At 38.4% G+C, this 21,651-nt stretch overlaps 1 protein-coding gene across 1 annotated transcript; it reads left to right on the forward strand.

Annotated features, from left to right (window-relative positions):
- The first annotated feature begins 1,139 nt into the window (after positions 1-1,139).
- Positions 1,140-19,950, forward strand: LOC108270916 (complement factor H). Its single transcript, XM_017477935.3, has 9 exons — positions 1,140-1,311; positions 1,469-1,678; positions 2,085-2,190; positions 2,260-2,336; positions 6,595-6,786; positions 10,228-10,419; positions 16,714-16,905; positions 17,021-17,200; positions 19,389-19,950. Exons 1-9 carry the CDS (start codon positions 1,245-1,247, stop codon positions 19,580-19,582), a joined length of 1,410 nt encoding a protein of 469 aa, XP_017333424.1. The 5' UTR covers positions 1,140-1,244; the 3' UTR covers positions 19,583-19,950.
- The last annotated feature ends 1,701 nt before the right edge of the window (positions 19,951-21,651 follow it).

The raw sequence follows: 21,651 nt of genomic DNA on the forward strand, positions 1-21,651 counted from the left end.
CAATAAAAACCCACTTGACTTGACATGCAAAGACACACACACACACACATGCACACACATTTAGTCTCTTAGTCACACTATTCTTAGTCACACATGACTAAGTCATTCTTATTCACTCAGTCATTCTTTACAGTCTTTCATTCAACCACTTTCTCAGTTATTCACTCAGTCAGTCACTCAGTCTTTGTGTGTGTTTTGGACAGTAGATAATAATAATTCCAGAGAGATATTAATCAGTCTTCCTATATTAGAAGATATTAATTATCAATCAGTCTTGAAAAATAAGAATGCCAAACCTGTTTTCATTACTGAGGAGTTTAACACGTATGTTATACATAGCTATTGAACTATCTATCACCTTCTGCAGTCTTCTGCAATCTCATTTTAGGTTTAAAATACTGTTTGTACTTTACCATTCTGGCCTTTGTGTGGAAACTCTATTGGGCCAACATTATTCATACATTCAGTTATTCTACAGAGTAAAATTTTCAAAGATAGTATCCCAAGACAATGCCGTGTCAGCTGTGAGATAGCATTTAGGAAGAGTTTTCTTGCTCTCTGATTAAGTACAGATTAATATTGAAAAACACTCATTACTGGACAGATATCGTAACATTTCCATGGGACCTAAATGTCTTGATGCATCTGTTTGTCTAGACAGCACACATACAGAGCAAAATTGTGACAAGGAAAGCTCTCAATTTAATTTGTTTTCTAACAAAATGCATCTCTGCTCATTATTTAGCAAATATATTGTTTCATTATGGTTTGTAATTGTGATGTTCCCCCTTTTTTATTACACGAGTACAGAAACGTGCACAAAAAAAAGAGAGAGTAACTTGCAAACATCGGAGTAGTCTGTATGGTGTGGGGAGCGTAGCAAAATCTTCATCCTTTCTGTCAGCTTTCCAATTATCAGATATATAATGTGCAGTGTTGCTTTAATGATCTGTATTTATTCTTTGCTTTTTCACTTCTACATAGTTTAAATAACACTTTGTACTTTTTCTCTAAAACAAATCTGGATATGGGGTCATGGATAAGTGTTTACACAATATTTAATCATTAACCACATAAACAGCCTTACAAAACACACATTTCACAACATAGAGACTCTTAATTTATCGTAAGTCCTAGAAATATGTGCAGAAATGGGAAGGTTCAAATTGGGAAATATCAACCCTGCCCATTATTTTCTTAGTCTTATCACAATGCTTGGTGAGTAAACCTACTAAACTGGAACAATGCAGTCAAGTCTTGCTGTCCTATATATTTTTTTCTTGGCCAGAGTTTATACTTCAGCATTTGACGGTAAGACTTTTATTTCTTTTTTCATGTATTATTGTTATTTTAGTTTTTTTTAAACCATGTCACATGTGTACATGACATACTTTTATATACTGTACGTTGCTACTGAAACACCTATTAAATATTTAAAATTAAATAAAATTAAAAATTACTGTGACAGATGGTGTGAACAGTGGCCCATCATCTGAACTGTCAACCTGCCCAGAGATCCCCACAGTGGATAATGCAGAAGTTTCCACTACTTCTTTTAAAAGCAAATATATTAAGGGAGATTCAGTGACATATAACTGCCAACAGGGTTATATAGGAAGAGTAATCTTTGTTTGTGATGGACACAAATGGCAAAATATTCGAAATGCTAAATGTTCACGTAAGTCCACAGTTTTATTGTATATGGAGAATATTTTTATGCATATAGTAAGTTGGTTTAGGACTAGAGTTTCTGTCAGGTCTGTGAGGTGGTTTATATATATATATATATATATATATATATATATATATATATATATATATATATATATATATATATATATATATATATATATATATATATATATATTTGTAAGATGCTAGTGTAAGAGTGCATTATTATTATTATTATTATTATGTAACAATAATTATAAGAATATAACAGACATTTTTTTATTATTTACAATAATTGATAATAATTCCTTTAGTCAGTCATTGTTGTTGATAGTAGTTAAGCAGTCTCAGCAGCCTGGTCACAGTGATATTCTGTTAATTTTAAAATAAAAATCATCTTCAAAAATCACCAGGTAAACGATGTGAGCTTCCTGAAGATATACCAAATGGTCGATTTTTCCTTGTAAATGGCACTGAATTTGTTTATGGAACCACTATTAAATACATATGCAAAACAGGGTAAGTACAATTTCAGTCAATTTGAGAACAATTCAGTACTGCAACCTTCTTATGTAACATTTATTTTAGTTACCGGATGGTGAGTCGAGTAGACAACAGAACATGTTTGGCTGAGGGTTGGAACAACCACTTGCCTCAGTGTGAAGGTACCAGTAAATTTGTGGTTTTAGCACATTCTTAAAATGCTTGGGATTTTACATTTGTCTTACAAATAATAATGGTTCATGTAATATTTAGTATTTATATTATAATTATATTATAATATTTATCTTTATGTGCACTGTGAGAAAAAAAACATTTAAAACTTTCTTCATTAAATTAATTTATATATATATATATATATATATATATATATATATATATATATATATATATATATATATATATATATATTTATTTTTATTTTTATTTTTATTTTTTTTGCTTAGTAAAAAACTGAGCTGTAGAGCACCTGATGTTTATCACCCCTCTAATTGCCAGAGGTGGTGTTTTACCACCTGGTACACATGTTGAGACCTTTTACACAAAGCCATGTGGTGATTATATGAGACTGATGTCTTCTGATGATTAGCAGAATTGAGATCCCACTATCCACTGCTCAGTTCCAAAGAGTAACGTAAGCATGATATTGCAGGACTCAATGTTGTGTGGATAATATCTTAACTCTTTGGCACCTGGAGACAGGTATCAGTTCTGTATTTTGATGCCTCAATATTGATCAGAGGCAGCTGTCAGAACAGACATTTCATGTGCAGAACACAGTGATGATGCTGATACAACATGCTTTCTTGTTGTATCTATACTCCAGATTGGAGTCCAATGGTGGATGATGTCTAGAACAAAATACAATATCTCACAAAAGTGAGTACACCCCTCATATTTTTGCAAATATTTGATTATATCTTTTAATGTGACAACACTGAAGAAATGACACTTTGCTACAATGTAAAGTAGTGAGTGTACAGCTTATATAACAGTGTACATTTGCTGTCCCCTCAAAATAACTCAACACACAGCCATTAATGTCTAAACCTTGTGCTCCTCCACCTTCCGTTTGAGGATGCCCCACAGATGCTCAATAGGGTTTAGGTCTGGAGACATGCTTGGCCAGTCCATCAACTTCACCCTCAGCTTCTTTAGTAAGGCAATGGTCATCTTGGAGGTGTGTTTGGGGTCGTTATCATGCTGGTATACTGCATACTGATCATGCTCTGCTTCAGTATGTCACAGTACATGTTGGCATTCATGGTTCCCTCAATGAACTGTAGCTCCCCAGTGCTCCCACCACCATGCTTGACTGTAGGCAAGACACACTTGTCTTTGTACTCCTCACCTGGTTGCCGCCACACACGCTTGACACCATCTGAACCAAATAAATTTATCTTGGTCTCATCAGACCACAGGACATGGTTCCAGTAATCCATGTCCCTAGTCTGCTTGTCTTCAGCAAACTGTTTGCGGGCTTTCTTGTGCATCATCTTTACAAGAGGCTTCCTTCTGGGACGACAGCCATGCAGACCAATTTGATGCAGCGTGCGGCGTATAGTCTGAGCACTGATAGGCTGACCCCCCACCCCTTCAACCTCTGCAGCAATGCCGGCAGCACTCATACGTCTATTTCCCGAAGACAACCTCTGGATATGACGCTGAGCACATGCACTCAACTTCTTTGGTCGACCATGGCGAGGCCTGTTCTGAGTGGAACCTGTCCTGTTAATCCACTGCATGGTCTTGGCCACCGTGCTGCAGCTCAGTGTCAGGGTCTTGGCAATCTTCTTATAGCCTAGGCCATCTTTATGTAGAGCAACAATTCTTTTTTTCAGATCCTCAGAGAGTTCTTTGCCATGAGGTGCCATGTTGAACTTCCAGTGACCAGTATGAGGGAGTGTGAGAGCGATGACACCAAATTTAACACACCTGCTCCCCATTCACACCTGAGACCTTGTAACACTAACAAGTCACATGACACCGGGGAGGGAAAATGGCTAATTGGGCCCAATTTGGACATTTTCACTTAGGGGTGTACTCACTTTTGTTGCCAGCGGTTTAGACATCAATGGCTGTGTGTTGAGTTATTTTGAGGGGACAGCAAATTTACACTGTTACACAAGCTGTACACTCACTACTTTACATTGTAGCAAAGTGTCATTTCTTCAGTGTTGTCACATGAAAAGATATAATCAAATATTTACACAAATGTGAGGGGTGTACTCACTTTTGTGAGACACTGTATATAACGTGTCTCTCTAAAGGCGGATAGATGGCTTAATATCAGATATGGCTCAGCTGAAAACTATGATGCAGAGAGAAATCATGGCCATTGGCAAAGTGTCTGAAGGCCTGAAGCTGAAGCTACGTACAACAAGAGCTTACAACTATTGGCAGAGTGCTCAGGATAGCAGCACTCCCTCCTGCTCCTCATCCTTTCTTTCATTGCTGAGTCATAGCAAACTCCAATGGATGCCTTCCACCCAACATACCCATTCATGAAGGGCAAGGGCTGCCAATGGTACATTTATGCACAAAAACACCTTTTTCTAGTGTCATCTGCATGAGTTAGGGGGAATTTGATGACTAAGCTGAGATATGACCATCAATACTGCGTTGGCCCAGGCTTTGGGGCTTAGGGCCTGGCCAACTTCTGACTCCATTGACAATATGGGTTTCCCAAGTTGGGTTGAACAGTCCTCTGGAACAAGATATAGTAACCCATGATTGAATGAATTTATTCCAAGTGAATGCGATGACCAGCTAACAATCGAAGAGGTGATCCAGAAAAGACATCTGCGGTGGTTCAGGCATGTTTGCCGAATGGACGAAGACCGACTCCAAATACTCTGCTGCTGGTGACCACAAACTTGGAAAGTGCACTGTTCCGTGCCCAAGATGACCTTAGAAACCAGCGCCTCACCCTCACGGCTATCAAGGCCCTAGACACTGATTTATCAACATGGCAACGAGCTGTGAATGAAGTCTGTAACCCTGTGGCACCTACAGAAGCGTATGCACTCCAGAAGCAACCCTGGCACAACGGCAGTTAAGGAAGATGAATGAACCCATGATTGGCCAAGCAGCCTACTGTATACTTTCCCACATCCTTCATTCTTCTGTATTCTTAGAATTCTACTGCAGTGATCTGCTCCAGGCTCTAAAGGGCCAATATAACCCTGGTTTTCACTACTGCTCTTACTTTAAACATACATATAGCATTGTTTGTGAAAAAAGCTGCATGTCATAGTGCTAGGCTTGCCCTGCATGTAGTGATGACTGTATGGTTCCAGGGTAACCTTGTGACCTTACCCACAGTTACTACCTAAGGTTATATGTCTCAAATCTGAGAAGATGGTGATTGACTTTGTAGTGTGCTATAATGGTCAATCTACAGAATGTTCTCTAGCATGTCCAGTACACTCCTTATGAAGCTATTTGAAATGCAGTGTGGCTAATTGGTCAAAGCACCAGCTATTCATCTGGCATGACATGTGTAAACATGTTTACATGAGTATTGGGCCACCAGGAGAGAGGTCATCATCATAGCCTATGAACAAGCTAGAAGCCAAGTCTTATTGTGTTAGGCCATTCCACAAGGATTGTTTAATCCTCATGGACTCTACTGAGAGGTATGTTACTCCAGGAGGTCTGTTCTTGAGCTACCTGAACATCGCCATGCACATCTCCAAATCATAAGGTCAGCATTGTCTCTCAGGGAACTGAGTGCACCAACTAGCCTATTGGTATAGGTTATCCAGGTGTTGAAACAAAGCCCCTGTCAGTTAAGAGAGGTAAAATAGAACATTAGGTCACATGTGTAACCATGTTTTATGAATAATAGAGAACTGCCAGGGTTCGACTTCACGTTACATCTAAGCAGAACTCAGTTTCCAAGGTTCTCAACTCAAGGTTCCCAATGGAATGAAAGCCATTAAAAAAGGCATTTAATCATACAGTTATCACTTGCCTTTGTATTAAAAGGTCTCAACCTGAGTGCACATAACACATAAGAAGGTATCCAAGTGTTGAAGCATTGGTGGTTATCTGTAGTTCATAGAATAGGTTACAATTGTAACCTAACACTTTTCTAAAAGACATTTGGCTACTTATTTTAGAAGCCTTTATTGCATTTAACAAACACTAAGTACAATGTACCATCTACCATAAGGAGTATAGTAATAATGAAGAATAATAATTTTCTAGTAGCTACCAAGTTTAATGACAAAAGTCAGAAGTTTATTTATAGCCCAGAACATGTGCTGAAGGTAACACACATACTCTCACACACACATTTAAATACATTTAGATTATCCACAAAAAAAAATTAAAATATAATAAAAAAACAAAATCTGAGAATTATTTTCCAAAGTATTCAAATGACTCTCTCTCTCTCTCTCTCTTTTTTTTAAATAGAAATAACATGTTCTCCACCAGTAGCTAAGGATAACATCATTGTGGATGGACTTCCTGATTATGATAACCCAATAAGATATGGACATCATTTACAATTCACTTGTCATTCTACTGGACTTAAATTAGTAGGGCCAAAAGAGGTCATATGTGGTGAAAATGGAGAATGGAGTAATCCATTCCCTACATGTGAGGGTAAGATTATGCATACACAGTTTATATATAAACACACCCCTGTTAAAATGGCAGGTTTTTGTGATGAAAAAAAAAAATGAAACCAAGATAAATCATGTCAGAACTTTTTTTGTGTGTGTGAAATGATAACATATAAAAAATTTAATTAAAAACAATCAGAAACAGTTTAAGGAAAAGTAGGAAAAATTAAAAAGTTACAATAACTTGGTTGCATAAGTGGGCACACCCTTATATGATTGGGGATGTGGCTGTGTTCAGAATGAACCAATCACATTCAATCTCATGTTCAAAGGTAATTATCATACAGCTGTCATCAATTAAACTATTCTGATTAACCCTAAATAAAGACAAGGATTTCGGTAGGATTTTCTTCAGATCTTCTTGGTTTCATCTGACTGCTGAAGCCATGGTCCACAAAGAGCTGACAAAGCATGTACGGTATGTCACTTATCAAAAGGTATCGATCAGGAAAGGGGTATAAAAGAATTTCGAAAACATTAGATAATCCATGGAACAGTATGAAGGCCATCATCAACAAACGGAGATGGGGTACCAGTGGGGTACCACAGTGGCATCACCAAGATCAGGACATCCATCCAAATTAACAAAAGACAAAAAACGTACTAGGGAGAGTGCTAATAGACCTATGAGAACATAAAAGGAGCTACAGGAATTTCTGACATGTTACAACAATCTCTCATTTTCCTCACATGTCTGGGCTATCGGGCAGGGTGGCTAGACAGGAACCCTTTCTCACAAAAAACATCCAATCATAACTAACCCCTCCCCCCAATCCCCCCCTACCTCCAAACCATGTGGCAAAATGTGTAATAGGACCAATTCCAAAAGACATAATAATTCCATAATTCCAAATGGTACTGTATGTTTGGGGGGGGGCACATAGATAAAAGCACACCATACCCAAGATGAAGCATGTTTGTGGCAGCATCAAGATTTAGGGCCGCTTTTCTTCAGCCAGAACTGGGGCTCGTGATTCATGAGGGAATCATGAATGGCTAGAAATGCCAGTCAATTTTAGTGCAAAACCTTCAGGTGTCTGCTGGTAAGCTCAAGATGAAAAGGAATTTCACCTTTCAGCATGACAGTGACCCAAAGGATCAAATCAACAAAGGAATGGCTTAACCAAAACAAAATCAATGTTTTTGAATGGCCTAGCCAGAGCCCAGAACTGAATCCTGCTAAAAACTGTGGGGTGACCTGAAGCGGGCTGTCCACAAGAGATTCCCTTACAATTTGATGGATCTAGAATGTTTTTGCAAGAAAGAGTGGAAAAATATTGCCAAGTGAAGATGTCCCATGCTGACAGACATTTATCCAAACAGATAAAAAAAGATCAAAGGGTGCTTCAACTAAATATTAGTTCAGTGGTGTGCACACTTATGCAGTTAGGTTATTTATTTTGTACTTTTTTTCTCTGAAACGTGTCAGTTTGATTTTCAATGACACTGTAAAGGTTGTAATTTTTACATTAAATGTGGAAATGTTCTATTTAATTTTTTACACACACACACACACACACACACACACACACACACACACACACACTATTTATAAATATTAAATAATATAATAACAATAAATAAACACACACAGTCTCATTGACCACTTTATTAGGAACACCTGTACACTTGCACATTCATGGAGTTATCTGCAATCATTTGGCAGCAGCACAATGCAGATACACGTCAAGACCTTAATTTAATGTTCACATCAAACATCAGAATGAAGAAAAGGTGACTTTGACTCTATGACTTTATCTGTGGCATGATTGTTGGTACCAGATGGGCTGGTTTGAGTATGTCAGAAATTGCTGATCTCCTGGGATTTTCACACACAACAGTCTCTAGAGTTCTCATAGAATTGTGCATAAAACAAAAACATTGAATGAGTGACAGTTCTGTGGGTGGAAACACTTGTTGATAAGAGAGGTCAGAGGAAAATGGCCAGATTGTTTTGAGCTGCCCTGAAGGATATAGTAACTCAATCATTTTTTACAACCGTGAGCAGAAAAGCATCTCAGCATGCACAAAGGTGTATGGGCTATAACAGCAGAAGACCACATTGGGTTCCACTCCTGTCAGTCAAGAACAGGAATCTGAGGCTATCATGGGCATAGGCTTACCCAAACTTTTTCCAGTCTTCAACTGTCCAGTTTCAGTGAGTTACACTGAAGAAAATGTTTTGGTTTAACAACTCATTGCCTTTGAAAATGAATCAGTAGACTCAGGCACACCTTTTGTGCAGTTTTATAAGGACCTTGATTTCCAAATGAAATGCAAGATTTACTTTCATCTGAAAACTGATTGTGGTTGTGTGTACTGAACCAGACTGACAGATTAAAGGCTCAGGAAACCTTTGCAGGTGTTTTGAGTTAATTAGTTGATTAGAGTTCTTCTCAGGTCGAAATTTCTGTATTATAAATTCTTTATTCTAATATTTTGAGATATCGGATTTTTGATTTCCATGAGCTGTAAGCCATAATCATTAAGATTACAACAAAAAAAAGGCTTGAAATATTTCACTTTATGTGCAATGAATCTAGAATATATGAAAGTTCCACTTGTTGAATTAAATTATGAAAAAAAAAAACTTTTTCACAATATTCAAAGTTTTTGAGATGCACCTGTAGTATCCAAGTGATATGTTCTGACCAATGGCCCACAGTTAGTCAAATTGTACTTGACTATTAGTTTGAATGACATAGGAAATGTCATGGTTACGAATGACAGCATATTAAATATTTACAGAATATGTACAGTATGTTGTCATGCAAAGCAGGCTTTTATTTCAAATTTGGGATTCTCGTGGATTGAGCTGAGATGCAGGAAGTGCCTTCAGCGCGCACGCACACACACACACACACACACACACACACACACACACACACACACACACACACATATACATATACATATTCATATATTTTCACCAGGTTCTCTGATTTCCTTCTACATTAAAATTTAAGAATATGCTAGTATGTGATGTGTGTTGGAAACTGGGCAGTTATTGGGGTCAAAGTGGTCAAAAAGTGGTTTTTAAAGGAGATGTCTAATGTCTGAAAAATGGTTTTATTTATTTACTATGTTGTGTAGTATTAAGCTGTTTCATGTCAAGGTAGGTATTGTACCCTCTGTGTGGTATTATGTACGTATTTACTTTTAAACTTGTTCCAGTACAGACAGCAGTGTTAGACAGCAACTCAAGCAAAGCATATTTTGGGCTTCAGGAACCCTCTTGCTCATTTGGATTTTTTGTGAATTAATTTACAATTAATTTGGAGCAATTACACATTACATTTGAAAATTAGTTTTTTTATTGTTTTTTGTTGTTGTTTTTTTTGTTTGTTTGTTTTTTATATTATTGGTTGCTCTTATTTTGGCCATTTGTTCCCTTAATATCTTTGTTTTGTACCCTGGACAGAAATCGTTTGTGAGCTTAAACAGATAAATGGCAGTGTGGCTGTGGCTGGGCTTCCACAAAACAATGCACCTATTAAATATGGACATAAGTTGCAGTTCTACTGCTTTCAGAAAGGCATGCTTCTAAGCGGAAACAAGGAAGTCACCTGCTCAAATGAAGGACAGTGGAGCAGCCCATTTCCCATATGTGAAGGTACACCTATAATATAATTGTCACAGTTGACAGACATTGGGATGCAAGGTTTTAATAAAAGAAACCAAGGTCCAAAACCAGAAGGGTAAGGTTATTCTATTTATCCAAACATCGATGCATATATTGAGACTGCAGAGTGACTACAGCTCAGAAGTGACTTACTGCTTTTTTTGTTTGCACTAAATGTCTAATTTCTGTTGGAAATATGCCTTATCTGTTAAATTATTTTGGAACCTTTAAAAATATTTTTGCCTGCTTCTATACCTGTGACTTTTAGTGTACATGACTGCACACTTTCATAAACCGAGTAAAAAGTAATAAATTTGACTCCAGATCAGGAGTGGGCAAAGACATACTGGTGATCCGAGCTATATTATACATATACACACACGCCCTAGATAATGCCTCTCTGCGGGCCATTTTGGGATGTTCCCAATTTGAAGTAGAACTCCTACACATTAGATCAGCACAATTACTCTTGTGTAGAACACCGGCATCATACAGCATCGAGGTACTTTTGTTTTTCTCAAGAATGTGTCAACTAGTGTTTCAATAATTTCACGTCTGGTCATTTCTTGACAACGTGATTATACATAAATCAGTCACATACATACATGCACACATTATGTCCACAATTCTAATACAACTGCCACATTCAGTCATCAGTCTAGTATTTTTCTAAGCTGTGAGAGGGCACACAGTCATAAGTGTAGAGAGAGTAGAACAGGTTGTTGTGGGGCTCTGGTTCTCAGGATGATAGTGTTGGAGATAAGCTGGCCTACTCTCACTCCCTGGGGTCTGCAAGTAAGGAAGTCCAGGACCCAGTCACAGAGGGGAGCATTAAGGGTGAGGTTCCTGAGCTTGGAAGCCAGCCTGTGTGGAATTAACTGGAGTCTATGGTGTCTGGGATGGAGGAACATATGTTTTTGTTTTTGATAAGCCTCTCAAAAACCTTCATGATAAATGATGTTAAGATTAAGGCAAGAGGGCTTATTGTTCTTAGGCACAAGAATAACAGCCGATTTTTTAAAGCAGGTGTGGACCACACACTCAGCTAGGGACTCTGTAAAGATAGAAGAAGTGAACAAACAAGCTAGCTGATCAGCGTAGGATCTCAGTACGTGGCCGGAAGTGCAGTCAGTTCCGGCCACTTTCCTGATGTTCACATACTTCAGAGCCATCCAAACCTCGTCCTTTGAGATGGTGATCACACTCTCATTGCAAACAGATCTACTTCCTGTAATGCTAGTCAGCAGGCTAATGCTAGCATAATTAGCCTTGAAGCGCACATAAAACATGTTCAGCTCATCAGCCATAGAAGAGACCGCACTCACCAAGGTGGTGGATTTGCCTCAGAAGACGCTGATTGTCCTCAGTCCCTGCCACATGCATTGGGAGTCATTGAGTTGGAAATGAGACTCCACCCACTCCCTGTACTGGAGTTTATCAGCTTTCACTGTGCATCAGGGAGCGCAGCATGACACTTTGTACTCGCTCATATTCCCTGACACGGGTCCCGTGTTGTACACGGCTGTGCGGATATTCACATGCGGCTCAGGTATTATCCATTGTTTCTGATTTGAGAAAGTCCTTATTGTGACCGTGTGTGTTGTATCCTCAATTAGCATGCGAACAAAGATAATTGCTACATTTGTAAATTTATTGATGTCAGCAAAACTCGACCGGAACACGTCCCAGTCCACATCATCAAGTGCGTGCTGTCATGCAGCTTCCAAATAGGCAGATCATCGCTGCACCATCCTCCTCTCCAGAGCTTCCTGTATGAGCCTTTGTTTATATTTTAGCATTAAGAAAATGTTGGCTAAACTGAGAATAGCAGTGGTCCAGTGTGTTTGCCCCTCTAGTTGGACAGGAGACATGTTGATAAAAGTTTGGCATGACCTGCCTCAGGTTGGTTTATTAAAATCCCCAGCCACAATTAAGGCAGCATCTGAATGTTTGTTTTGGTAAACGCTGAGCAAATCCGCCTGAGGATGAATGTACACAGCAGTGGTGATGACCGATGTAAATTCACGTGGCAGGTAGAACGGATGGCACATCATAGTCAGATGTTCCAGGTGAGGCGAGCAGGAGTGGTAATTTTCCTGGGGTAGGGTTGTTGACCATGAAACAAACATTTACATTCATGGCATTTGGCAGATGCTTTTATCCAGAGTGACTTACATTTATCTCATTTATGCATCTGAGCAGTTGAGTGTTAAGGGCCTTGCTCAAAGGCCCAACAGTGGTACTTTAGTGGTGCCGGGGTTTGAACTCACGACCTTCTGAGCAGTAGACCAGCACCTTAACCTGTCCATCCGTAGAATAGAGAAGTTATCAGATGGGTCTGGTAACAAGGGGGTCAGCCATCTTTCAGAAAACAGAGTATGTTACAGTCTCCGATGTCCCGGTGGAATCTCATCCTGGCTCTGAGATCGTCCATCTTGTTGTCAAGAGCCTGGATATTGCCGAACAGAATACTGGGCAAGGGAGGACCGTGTGCGCCATGATCCTCAGTCTGTTGTGAATCCCAGTACGTTTTCCTCTGTGTTTCTTTTTCTGTCACCTCTGGGGAGCTCTCGCACCATGAAATAAATGACACTTTTGCAGGGCTCCAGACTACACTTAAAATGGTCACATTTAGGACCAACAATATTAATTTGCTAATGATATTTTTTCCGTGATCACCACTGGTGACAATATAAATTTACACATTATGGTTTCAAAATTTGCATGTGATGTCTTTTTAATTGCGTGTTCTGTGAGGAGTAGCACATCACATTATTTGTTGTGTTGATGTAATAAAATGAGATGCTGCGCATGAAAGTTTCAGTGAGGGAAAAAAGCAGTTTCACAGTTAAAATTCATCCAGAGCGCCAAAATACGCATGGAGAAAGCAAGGATCTGCTTTCCGCATCAGAAAGACATGTAAAATTAAAAATATCAGACTTTTTCAAACAATCCTCATCTCTGTCGAGCACCAACACTGATGGCAAACGCAGGCTCCAGTTGTACCAGCATGAGTGAGATAGAAAACGCCAGACACAGAGGATCATCTTTCCATTTCAATCAATGAACATTTAAGTAAAAGTGCAGAAAGGCATTTTAAGACTTCTTAGATTCAAGAGTTTGCATGGCGCAGGTATGATCATTGCACACAGAAAATGTTTTGTGACTTTTGTTCCAAAGCAGGCAGCGAAATAGCATAATCTATGTTTTCCAAACTATGTAATTGCAGAGTGCTCCACAAAAATACCATTAGCACAAGCAGTGTCTTGTGCATGTGAACTACATGACCAGACCGAATGGAAGGAGCTAAAAATAAAATTCAACACCACGCAAATTTACTTCTCAGATATTACTAATGAAGAAAAATTGACTGGATTGATGCAAGATGTATGACAATAACACAGCATTTACTTTGAACAGAATGCATCTATTTGAGATATTGCTTGTCCTATCAATTTTTGCTGGTCTCTGTGAATGTGGCTTTTCAGCTCAAAAAAAGGATGAAATAAATAAATTAAAAAAAGTATGCAATTTAACTTTGGAAGACTTGATCAGGATCAGCACAAAGGGCCCATCACCTGATCAGTTTGATCCTGAACCATGTGTCAAATGCTGGTTTTCTGCAAAACAAACCGAACCCTGCTGGTGTCCCTCAGGTCCGGGTTCACCTTGGCTGGTTCTCTCTGCGCCCTTGCTTCTGGCTCATGTTCCTCTTCTGTCACCTCTGTCACTTCCTTCACCATCGGCATCATTGCTTGCTTCACTGGTGGGTCTTTTAATTCTTTGAACAAGTTGATGTGATACGTCTGCTTGGCTTTACCTTTATCTGGGTGATGGATCTCATAGGTTACTGGTCCCATCTTCCTCACTACTTCATAAGGCCCTTGCCATTTAGTGAGTAGCTTGGTGGTTGATGTTGGAAGTAATAGTAGTACTTTCTGCCCAGGCTGTAACTGTCTCTGTTTTGCATGTTGGTCATGCCATGTCTTCTGTGATTTCTGGGCTTCCCTCAAGTTCTTGCACTTGTACTTGGTATCATTTGAGTCAGTCCCTCATCTCCAGCACATACTGAATGATGTCCTTCTCTTTTTCTCCACAAGCAAGATCCTCCCAGCTCTTCCATAACAGGTCTAGGGGACCTTGGACCTGCCAGCCGTATAAGAGTTCAAATGGGGAAAACCCAGTCGACGCTTGAGGTACCTCTCGGTAGGCGAACATTAGGAATGGTAGCCATTTGTCCCAGTCACGTCCCATGTCTGACACAAACTTTAGCAGCATCCTTTTCAGCATCTGGTTAAAGCACTCCACTGTCCGTCAGTCTGCGGATCATGGACACTGGTTCTCATGGCTGTGATCCCCAACTGGCAATGAAGTTGCCCCGTTAGCTGTGATGTGAAGTTTGTCCCTTGATCAGTTAGGATTTCTTCAGAGATGCCCACCCTGGAGAACAACTTTATCAAGACTTGTATGATCTTTGGGTAGTAATGGAACAGAGTGGGAAAGCTTCTGGATATCTGGTCGTGTAGTCACAAATCACCTGGACGTATTAGTGTCCTGCACTGTTCTTCTCAAGTGGCCCCATGATATCCATTTCGATCCACCTGAAAAGAGTGGAGATAAAAGGGAGAGGGTAGAGGGGCTCTGCCCGGTTGGGACATAACACTAGTCATTTGACATGTTGCACGTGTTGTAGTATTTCTGTACATCAGTGTAGATTGAAGGCCAGTGAAACCGTGAACTGATGAGTCTGTCTGTTTCTGCTGTCCTAAATGACTAGCCCATGGAATGGTGTGTGCGAGGCGCAATACAAGGGATCTACAACATTTAGGAACAATTAAATGAGTAACATCATTGACTTACAGGTACAACACATCATTCAATACCACATACTTTTCATCACACAAGTTTGACATTTTCCCCCTGGAAGCTTTTTCAAACAGTGACTTCAATGACTCATCCCTTTTTTGTAAGTCCCCAATATTCTCTGGGATCCTCCAGCCATCATATTTGAGATGATGTGTTTTTAAAGCAGTGGGTTTTTTTAGTATGCGCTATCTCCTACCTGTTTCCATCCAATTGACCTTTTACCTATAAAAAGGTGTGTAATGACGTCATCCCTTTAAAGAAAAAAATGTTACATAAGTTTTGGTGTATCTTTTTGTGTAATTTTGTGTATATCGCAAATTGTGTACCTTTTGCATGTCCTCAAATATTTTTTAAATGGAGAGAGTATTGAGAAATGATATTGTCCAGCTTACTTTAATTTAAATTTCACATAGGCTATAATTGCAGTTGTACAAAATATCAAAGGACAGGGTTAGGTTAGGTTTAGAGAGAAATGCCCCAGTGGATAAGGGATAGTGGAGGAAACTTCAGCCTGAATGTGGTGTGCTAGAATTCTGGCTAATAAAGGAGGCTAACCATTAGCAGTGACAAGCATGATAATCTTTATTGGACTTGTCAAGCTATAGTTAAAATGCAATAAAATCAAAATAATAAAAACAAAATTGCAAAGCATTGAAAATGCTAAAATGTCTATATGAGAGGTGTAGCACAAAGTTGGTATTGGTATATTTATGTTTGTTAAATGCTGTTAAATGTTAAATTATCAGTATCTGTTTTAATATTTTGATAGTAAGCATTTTTTAAAAATGTTAACCCAAACACTATACCTTGGAAATGCGACAAAACACTGAAAAAAATGGCACTGTTGCAAAACAAGTCATTTTGTCATTCACAAACATGGCAATCTGCAGAACATTCACACTCCTTGGCACTCCACACTCCATATAGTATGGCCAAAAGTATGTGGATACCTGACCAGCTCCAAACTGTTGCCACAAAGTTGTAAGCATACAATTGTGTGGAATGTCTTTGTATGCTGTTGGATTAAGATCCTGTGCACAAAGCGAGCTTGACATGGAAGACATGGTTTGCCAAGGCTGACATGGAAGAACTCTTGAGCTTGAGCACTGATCTCTGACTGTGCAAATCGGTGTTAATGCCTATGGTTTCTAAAATCCATAATATGGTATCTAATATTTCTTTTTATCACATTTAATTCAGTTTATTGGGTGTTTGTTACATTTCTTAAATATCAGAAAAGTTTGCTGGACATGCTATCAGAATTTGGTAGTGTGCCCAGCGAACAGAGGTTGGACTGCAATATTGCTGCGAGTCAAAATGGGGTCCATTAAGTGCTTTTTTATTTTATTTTTATTTAAATGCCCCTATGATTTTCTGATTGTATTTTCTTTTAACTTCTTTCTCTTGCTTTTTTCACAGAGGTTACTTGCAAAGAAGGAGAACTCCAAAATGTAAAAATTGTTTATGGAAGTCCAGGAGTTTCCCCACCTTTTAAACCTAGGCATTCTTTGAACTTTGAATGTACCAACCCTGGTTGGACTATGACAGGACAATCATCAATTACATGCAGAGAAGATGGAACATGGAGTAGTCCATACCCTACATGTTCAGGTGAAAACCTGCTATACTTTGATTTCCCTTGATAAAATGCAAAATATCTAAAACATTAATTAAATAAAAATACTTCTAATGTAATGCTCTTAATATATTTTGTTTGTGTTAACAGGCTGTGGCCCTCCACCACACATTGAATTTGCAGATTTAACTACTTTACAAAAATCCTACTATGGATATGGAGAACGAGTTGAATACCGCTGCCAACAGTATTACACTATATGGTCACTATATGGTAAGCCCTTCAAGACCTGTGCACAAGGAACATGGAACGGATCTGTGAAATGTTTAAGTAAGTACAGCTTACTTAAGAGATGATTAGTTGTGGCTCCATGAATTTTCCACCTGCATACTATCGAACCAATTGTACTGACAGGGATGTTGCTATGGCTCCGGGGACACAGGAAGGAGTTTCACATTTGGGAGTGCTGGAATTTTAAACAGCATGTACTATGGCATTCTGTTAACATAGAGTGTGTGCTGATTACAATCAGCTGCTCAATTGAGTTCTTAAATCAGAAAGTGTTGATTAATTTTCTGTAACAGTATGGATCTGAATATTTACAACTGTGAGAAATGTTTACATTAACACACTCATTCTGATATGTTATGAGTTCACAGAGAAAAGCGCCACATAATCTAAACTTAGTCCTAAAACAAGCACATAATTGTTGATGTGGTGAAGTTTTATTTTAGGAGACCTTTATTTAACATTTATTGAAGGAGTCTTAATTGTAGGCACTTTGTAAAAGTTTCCTGACAGGGGAGTTTCTGTTATCACTCACCAGCTGCTTTTTCCCCCTCTATTGAAGTTAATGAGAACATTAAAAATAAAAAAAAATGTAAAAAAAAAAAAAAAAAAAAAAAAAAAGAACAGTGCATGTCATGTTACTGAAAGAAAAAAGAAAAGAAACCAGAAAGTGCAAACTCCTTGGTCCTGAAGACGAGTCTCGTGAACATTCCAGAACATTAAACTAGCTAAATAAAGTAAAATAGTTTAATAATGTCGTCCCTGAGAACTTACGGAAGCTCCTTCACCTTTACCATGATTGCTACTTCCATGAAATCTTTCAAACCAATGTCAACATCTTTCATATTAATACCAGGTGCAATTTGCACAAGAATATTTTTGCCATATCTATATCTATTGTCTATTTTAATGTCTGAATTCTCTTTCCCTATCAATTTTATTTTTTAAACATATATTTGTTTATGCTTATAAATAGGCAATTCTTTTTTTGTTTAGACAATGTGTTTGAATTTTAAAATGAATATACAGTGCCTTGCAAAAAAGTATTCAACCTAAAAGTCATCATATTCATCTGTATTACAAATGACACTTACACAGATTGTTCCAGCCAGTATTTTTGAACCGCAGCATTGCAACTCCAATTTGTAAAAGCAATAGAAAACGCCCACTCATCTTAAAATTTCAACTCGTCAACTTGAGGTAGTTTCTCAACTACAAGTTCCTTCTCAGTTTACAGAGTGATGTCAAATCAATATAGCTGTGCATGGCATTAGAACTAAACAACAGCAGTGCTCACCTTTAAATGAATTATGCTGTATATACATTTGCTTTGTCAGTCAAAACACAGACATATCTGTTTGTTAAACTTAAAACATTAACAATACAGTTAGATGTTTGTGGACCAAACAGCTGCAGTTACTAACAAAAAAAACATAGAGGCATCTGTGTGTGTTTTTTTTTTTTAAACACTTTGTCCAGCAAAAAGCTGGTGAATTACCACTAAGGCTATGGTAACTTAAACACTCTTTAGAACCATGGTGAGCAGAACAGCATCCCAGAACACAACACATCAACCTTGAAGCGTACGGGCCACAGCAGAAGGCCACAGTGGGTCTCTTGAATCTTGATTTCCACTGAGACATGCAGATGGTAATGTCAGAATAGGGCATCAACAACTTAAATTTGTGGACCCAAGCTACCTTGTGTTAACAGTTCAGGCTGCTGGTGGTAGTGTAATGTGAGGAATGTTTTCCTGGCACAGGAAACCAAGCATGGTTTGAATGCCACAACCTATATGAGTATTGTTGCTGACCATTTTTGACCAGTATTGTTGCAGTCCTTTATGCCATCTAATTATGGCTACTTCCAGCATGAGTTGTGCGTTGTCACAAAACACAAATCCTCTAAAACTGGTTCCATAACAATGAAAATTAGATTTGAACACCTTTGCCATGTAGTAGAACAAGAAATTCAAAGCATGACTGTGCAGCTGACAAACGAACAACAATTATGTGATGCAATCATGGACCAGAATCTCAACGTAATGTTTCCAACACATTGTGCAATACATGCCACAAATCCCAATTAAGTCCAATTGAGCTGCAGATTGTAACAAAATAAGGAAAAAGTTGTGTGAATATTTATGCAAGGCAACATATACATATTGTAATGATAGTTCAGATGTATTGATTTAAAAAATAATATAGTTTCATATTGAACTCTATTTCAGAACCCTGCATTGTGACCATAGAAGATATGGATGCCAACAACATAAGGCAATATTATGGGCAAAAAAGAAAAATGTACTCAGCGCATGGAGAGCACATTACCTTTGCATGCCAGTATGGAAAACGAGCAGTGAATAACGTGGCCTTCCGTCAACAGTGCAGAGATGGAGTAATGCATTTGCCATTTTGCATGTAAAGTAGATCAGGTTACTACTAAACTATAACTGAAGGGGTATGTTTGTAACCCCAATTTGAGTTCATTTTAAATTACTATTGTTAGTTTGGTTTAATGTCTTTTAAAGTAGATGCATTTTCATTGTCACATAGAAAATATTCATAGTATCTCAGTGTCACTTCTGTAAAGGAAGTATCAAGTAAATCAGATAATGTATTCTTAAAACAATGTTTTAGAATGTCCAGAATGATTGAGGTTGTTGGGAATTGGAATAGATATGGAGATGTAATCATGTGACCTTATGTGACAAAGTACAAATTTAATTGTTTACCAATTTTCAGTCCCCTGTCAAATTATCTAACTGAATAAACTTTATACCTTGTCAAATACATATTGTGTACCCTTGATAATTAATCTGTGAATACCATGCACAACAGCACCATCAATGATGCTAAGAAAAATATACAGAAGCTAGACTGGGGCTGATTTCTTCCTAGCCTATAAATTCATGTGGCTCATCAGTGCAAGTTCCTAATCTGCCACTAACCACTAGTAGGCACCACCACTTCCTGACTCTTATTGGAAGAAAGGAGAAAGGCAAATGTAACTCCACTGAGAGCCCCTGGGATAAAAGCCCCCCAAGGGACGGACTCTCTCCCTCTCATTCTATACCGTAGTGAACAGACAAAAAGGAGACACCCTCTGAAGAAACACCTTAGTCAAAAAGAAAACATTAGTCTTTGTGTGCACTTGGGACCCTATTTGCATCAACACTATATTCCAAAATGCATTCATCTTTCTTTCATATTACTTTATCATCACTTGCAAGTTGAACCCAACCAGCGCCAAAGCTGAGAGTAATGCATGAAGCGGCAGGACCGTTCTGTGCACTTCAAATCAAGATTTTGATTTTTCCTTAGGACTAACAGGGGGGTGGGGGGATCACACCGAGATGCACCACTGCACAGATTGCAAATAACAGCTGCATGACGTCTATTACCTTGGACCACGTGAGCCGACCAACCAGATTTCCTGCGATGTGCATAAGCAAGAACAACTCAAAGTGAGACTGAGTATCTAGGCATTTTCTATTTCTAGTAAAGTAATTTTTATTTTATAACCTGAATTTGACTTCATTGTATGCTGTTTCTTATGACTCTTGTACCCTGGTTTCTTACACCCGACTTCGATTGTATGTTTTTATTTATCAGGGCACAAATAGCAATTGTGTGGACCTGACCAACTTCTATAAACAAACAAATAACCTCAGGTGACAACAAAAAACACCAGATTTCAATATGTAGTCATTTTCCCCCCATAAACTAAACCAACATTCAGAAACCAGGTGGGGAAATATAAGTACACCCTTCCTAACTCCATAAGCGTTAAGAGCATAATTAGCAGCCAGGTGATTAACTAATCAAGAAGTGTGACTACCTTTATAAAAGCAGAAATTTTGGTAGTTTGGTGTTCTCGGGCACTCCAGTGCATGTCTAAAAACTGCCAAGAAGAAAGGACACCAACCATGACCTCTGAAGCAATTGTTGCTTCGCATCTTTCCTGGAAGTGTTATAAGTCAATATCCAAACAGTTTGAAATTCACCATTGTACAGTGAGAAGGAATGCTTTCAAATGGAGTGATTTCAAGACAGTCACCAATCTTCCCAGGAGTGAATCATGTGGCATACAAGCCCCTGTAAGCACATTAAATATTTATGTTCATGACCTCAAAATCAGAAAAAGACCCCCCCAAAAAAGTATGGCCCTCTTCAAAAAGAATGGCAGCATGAATTAGGTTTGCAAAATTGTATCTGGGGAGAAAAATAAAATAAAATTCTACAACAGTTCTAGAACAACATTAGAACAAAATATTCTGTGGACTGATCAGACCAAAGGTGGAGATGTTTGGTTATCATGCACAGCGTCATCTTTTGTGAAAACCAAACAGAATTTCACCACAAACACCTCACACCAACTGTCAGCATGGTGAAGGAGGGTTGATGACTTAGGCTTGTTTTGCAGCCACAGGCCCTGGGAAAATTGTTGTCATTGAATCAACATTTTATACCAGAATATTCTTGAGACAATGT

Source organism: Ictalurus punctatus, chromosome 10, assembly GCF_001660625.3.
Source record: "Ictalurus punctatus breed USDA103 chromosome 10, Coco_2.0, whole genome shotgun sequence".
NCBI classification, from domain to species: Eukaryota; Metazoa; Chordata; class Actinopteri; order Siluriformes; family Ictaluridae; genus Ictalurus; species Ictalurus punctatus.

What these genes read in the sequence shown, in the direction of transcription:
- LOC108270916 (XM_017477935.3), top strand. Translation starts at nt 1,245, where the DNA reads ATGCAGTCAAGTCTTGCTGTCCTATATATTTTTTTCTTGGCCAGAGTT. An exon ending in TTATACTTCAGCATTTGACG is followed by an intron (nt 1,312 to 1,468) that starts GTAAGACTTTTA and finishes TTACTGTGACAG; the next exon opens with ATGGTGTGAACAGTGGCCCA. An exon ending in TCGAAATGCTAAATGTTCAC is followed by an intron (nt 1,679 to 2,084) that starts GTAAGTCCACAG and finishes AAAAATCACCAG; the next exon opens with GTAAACGATGTGAGCTTCCT.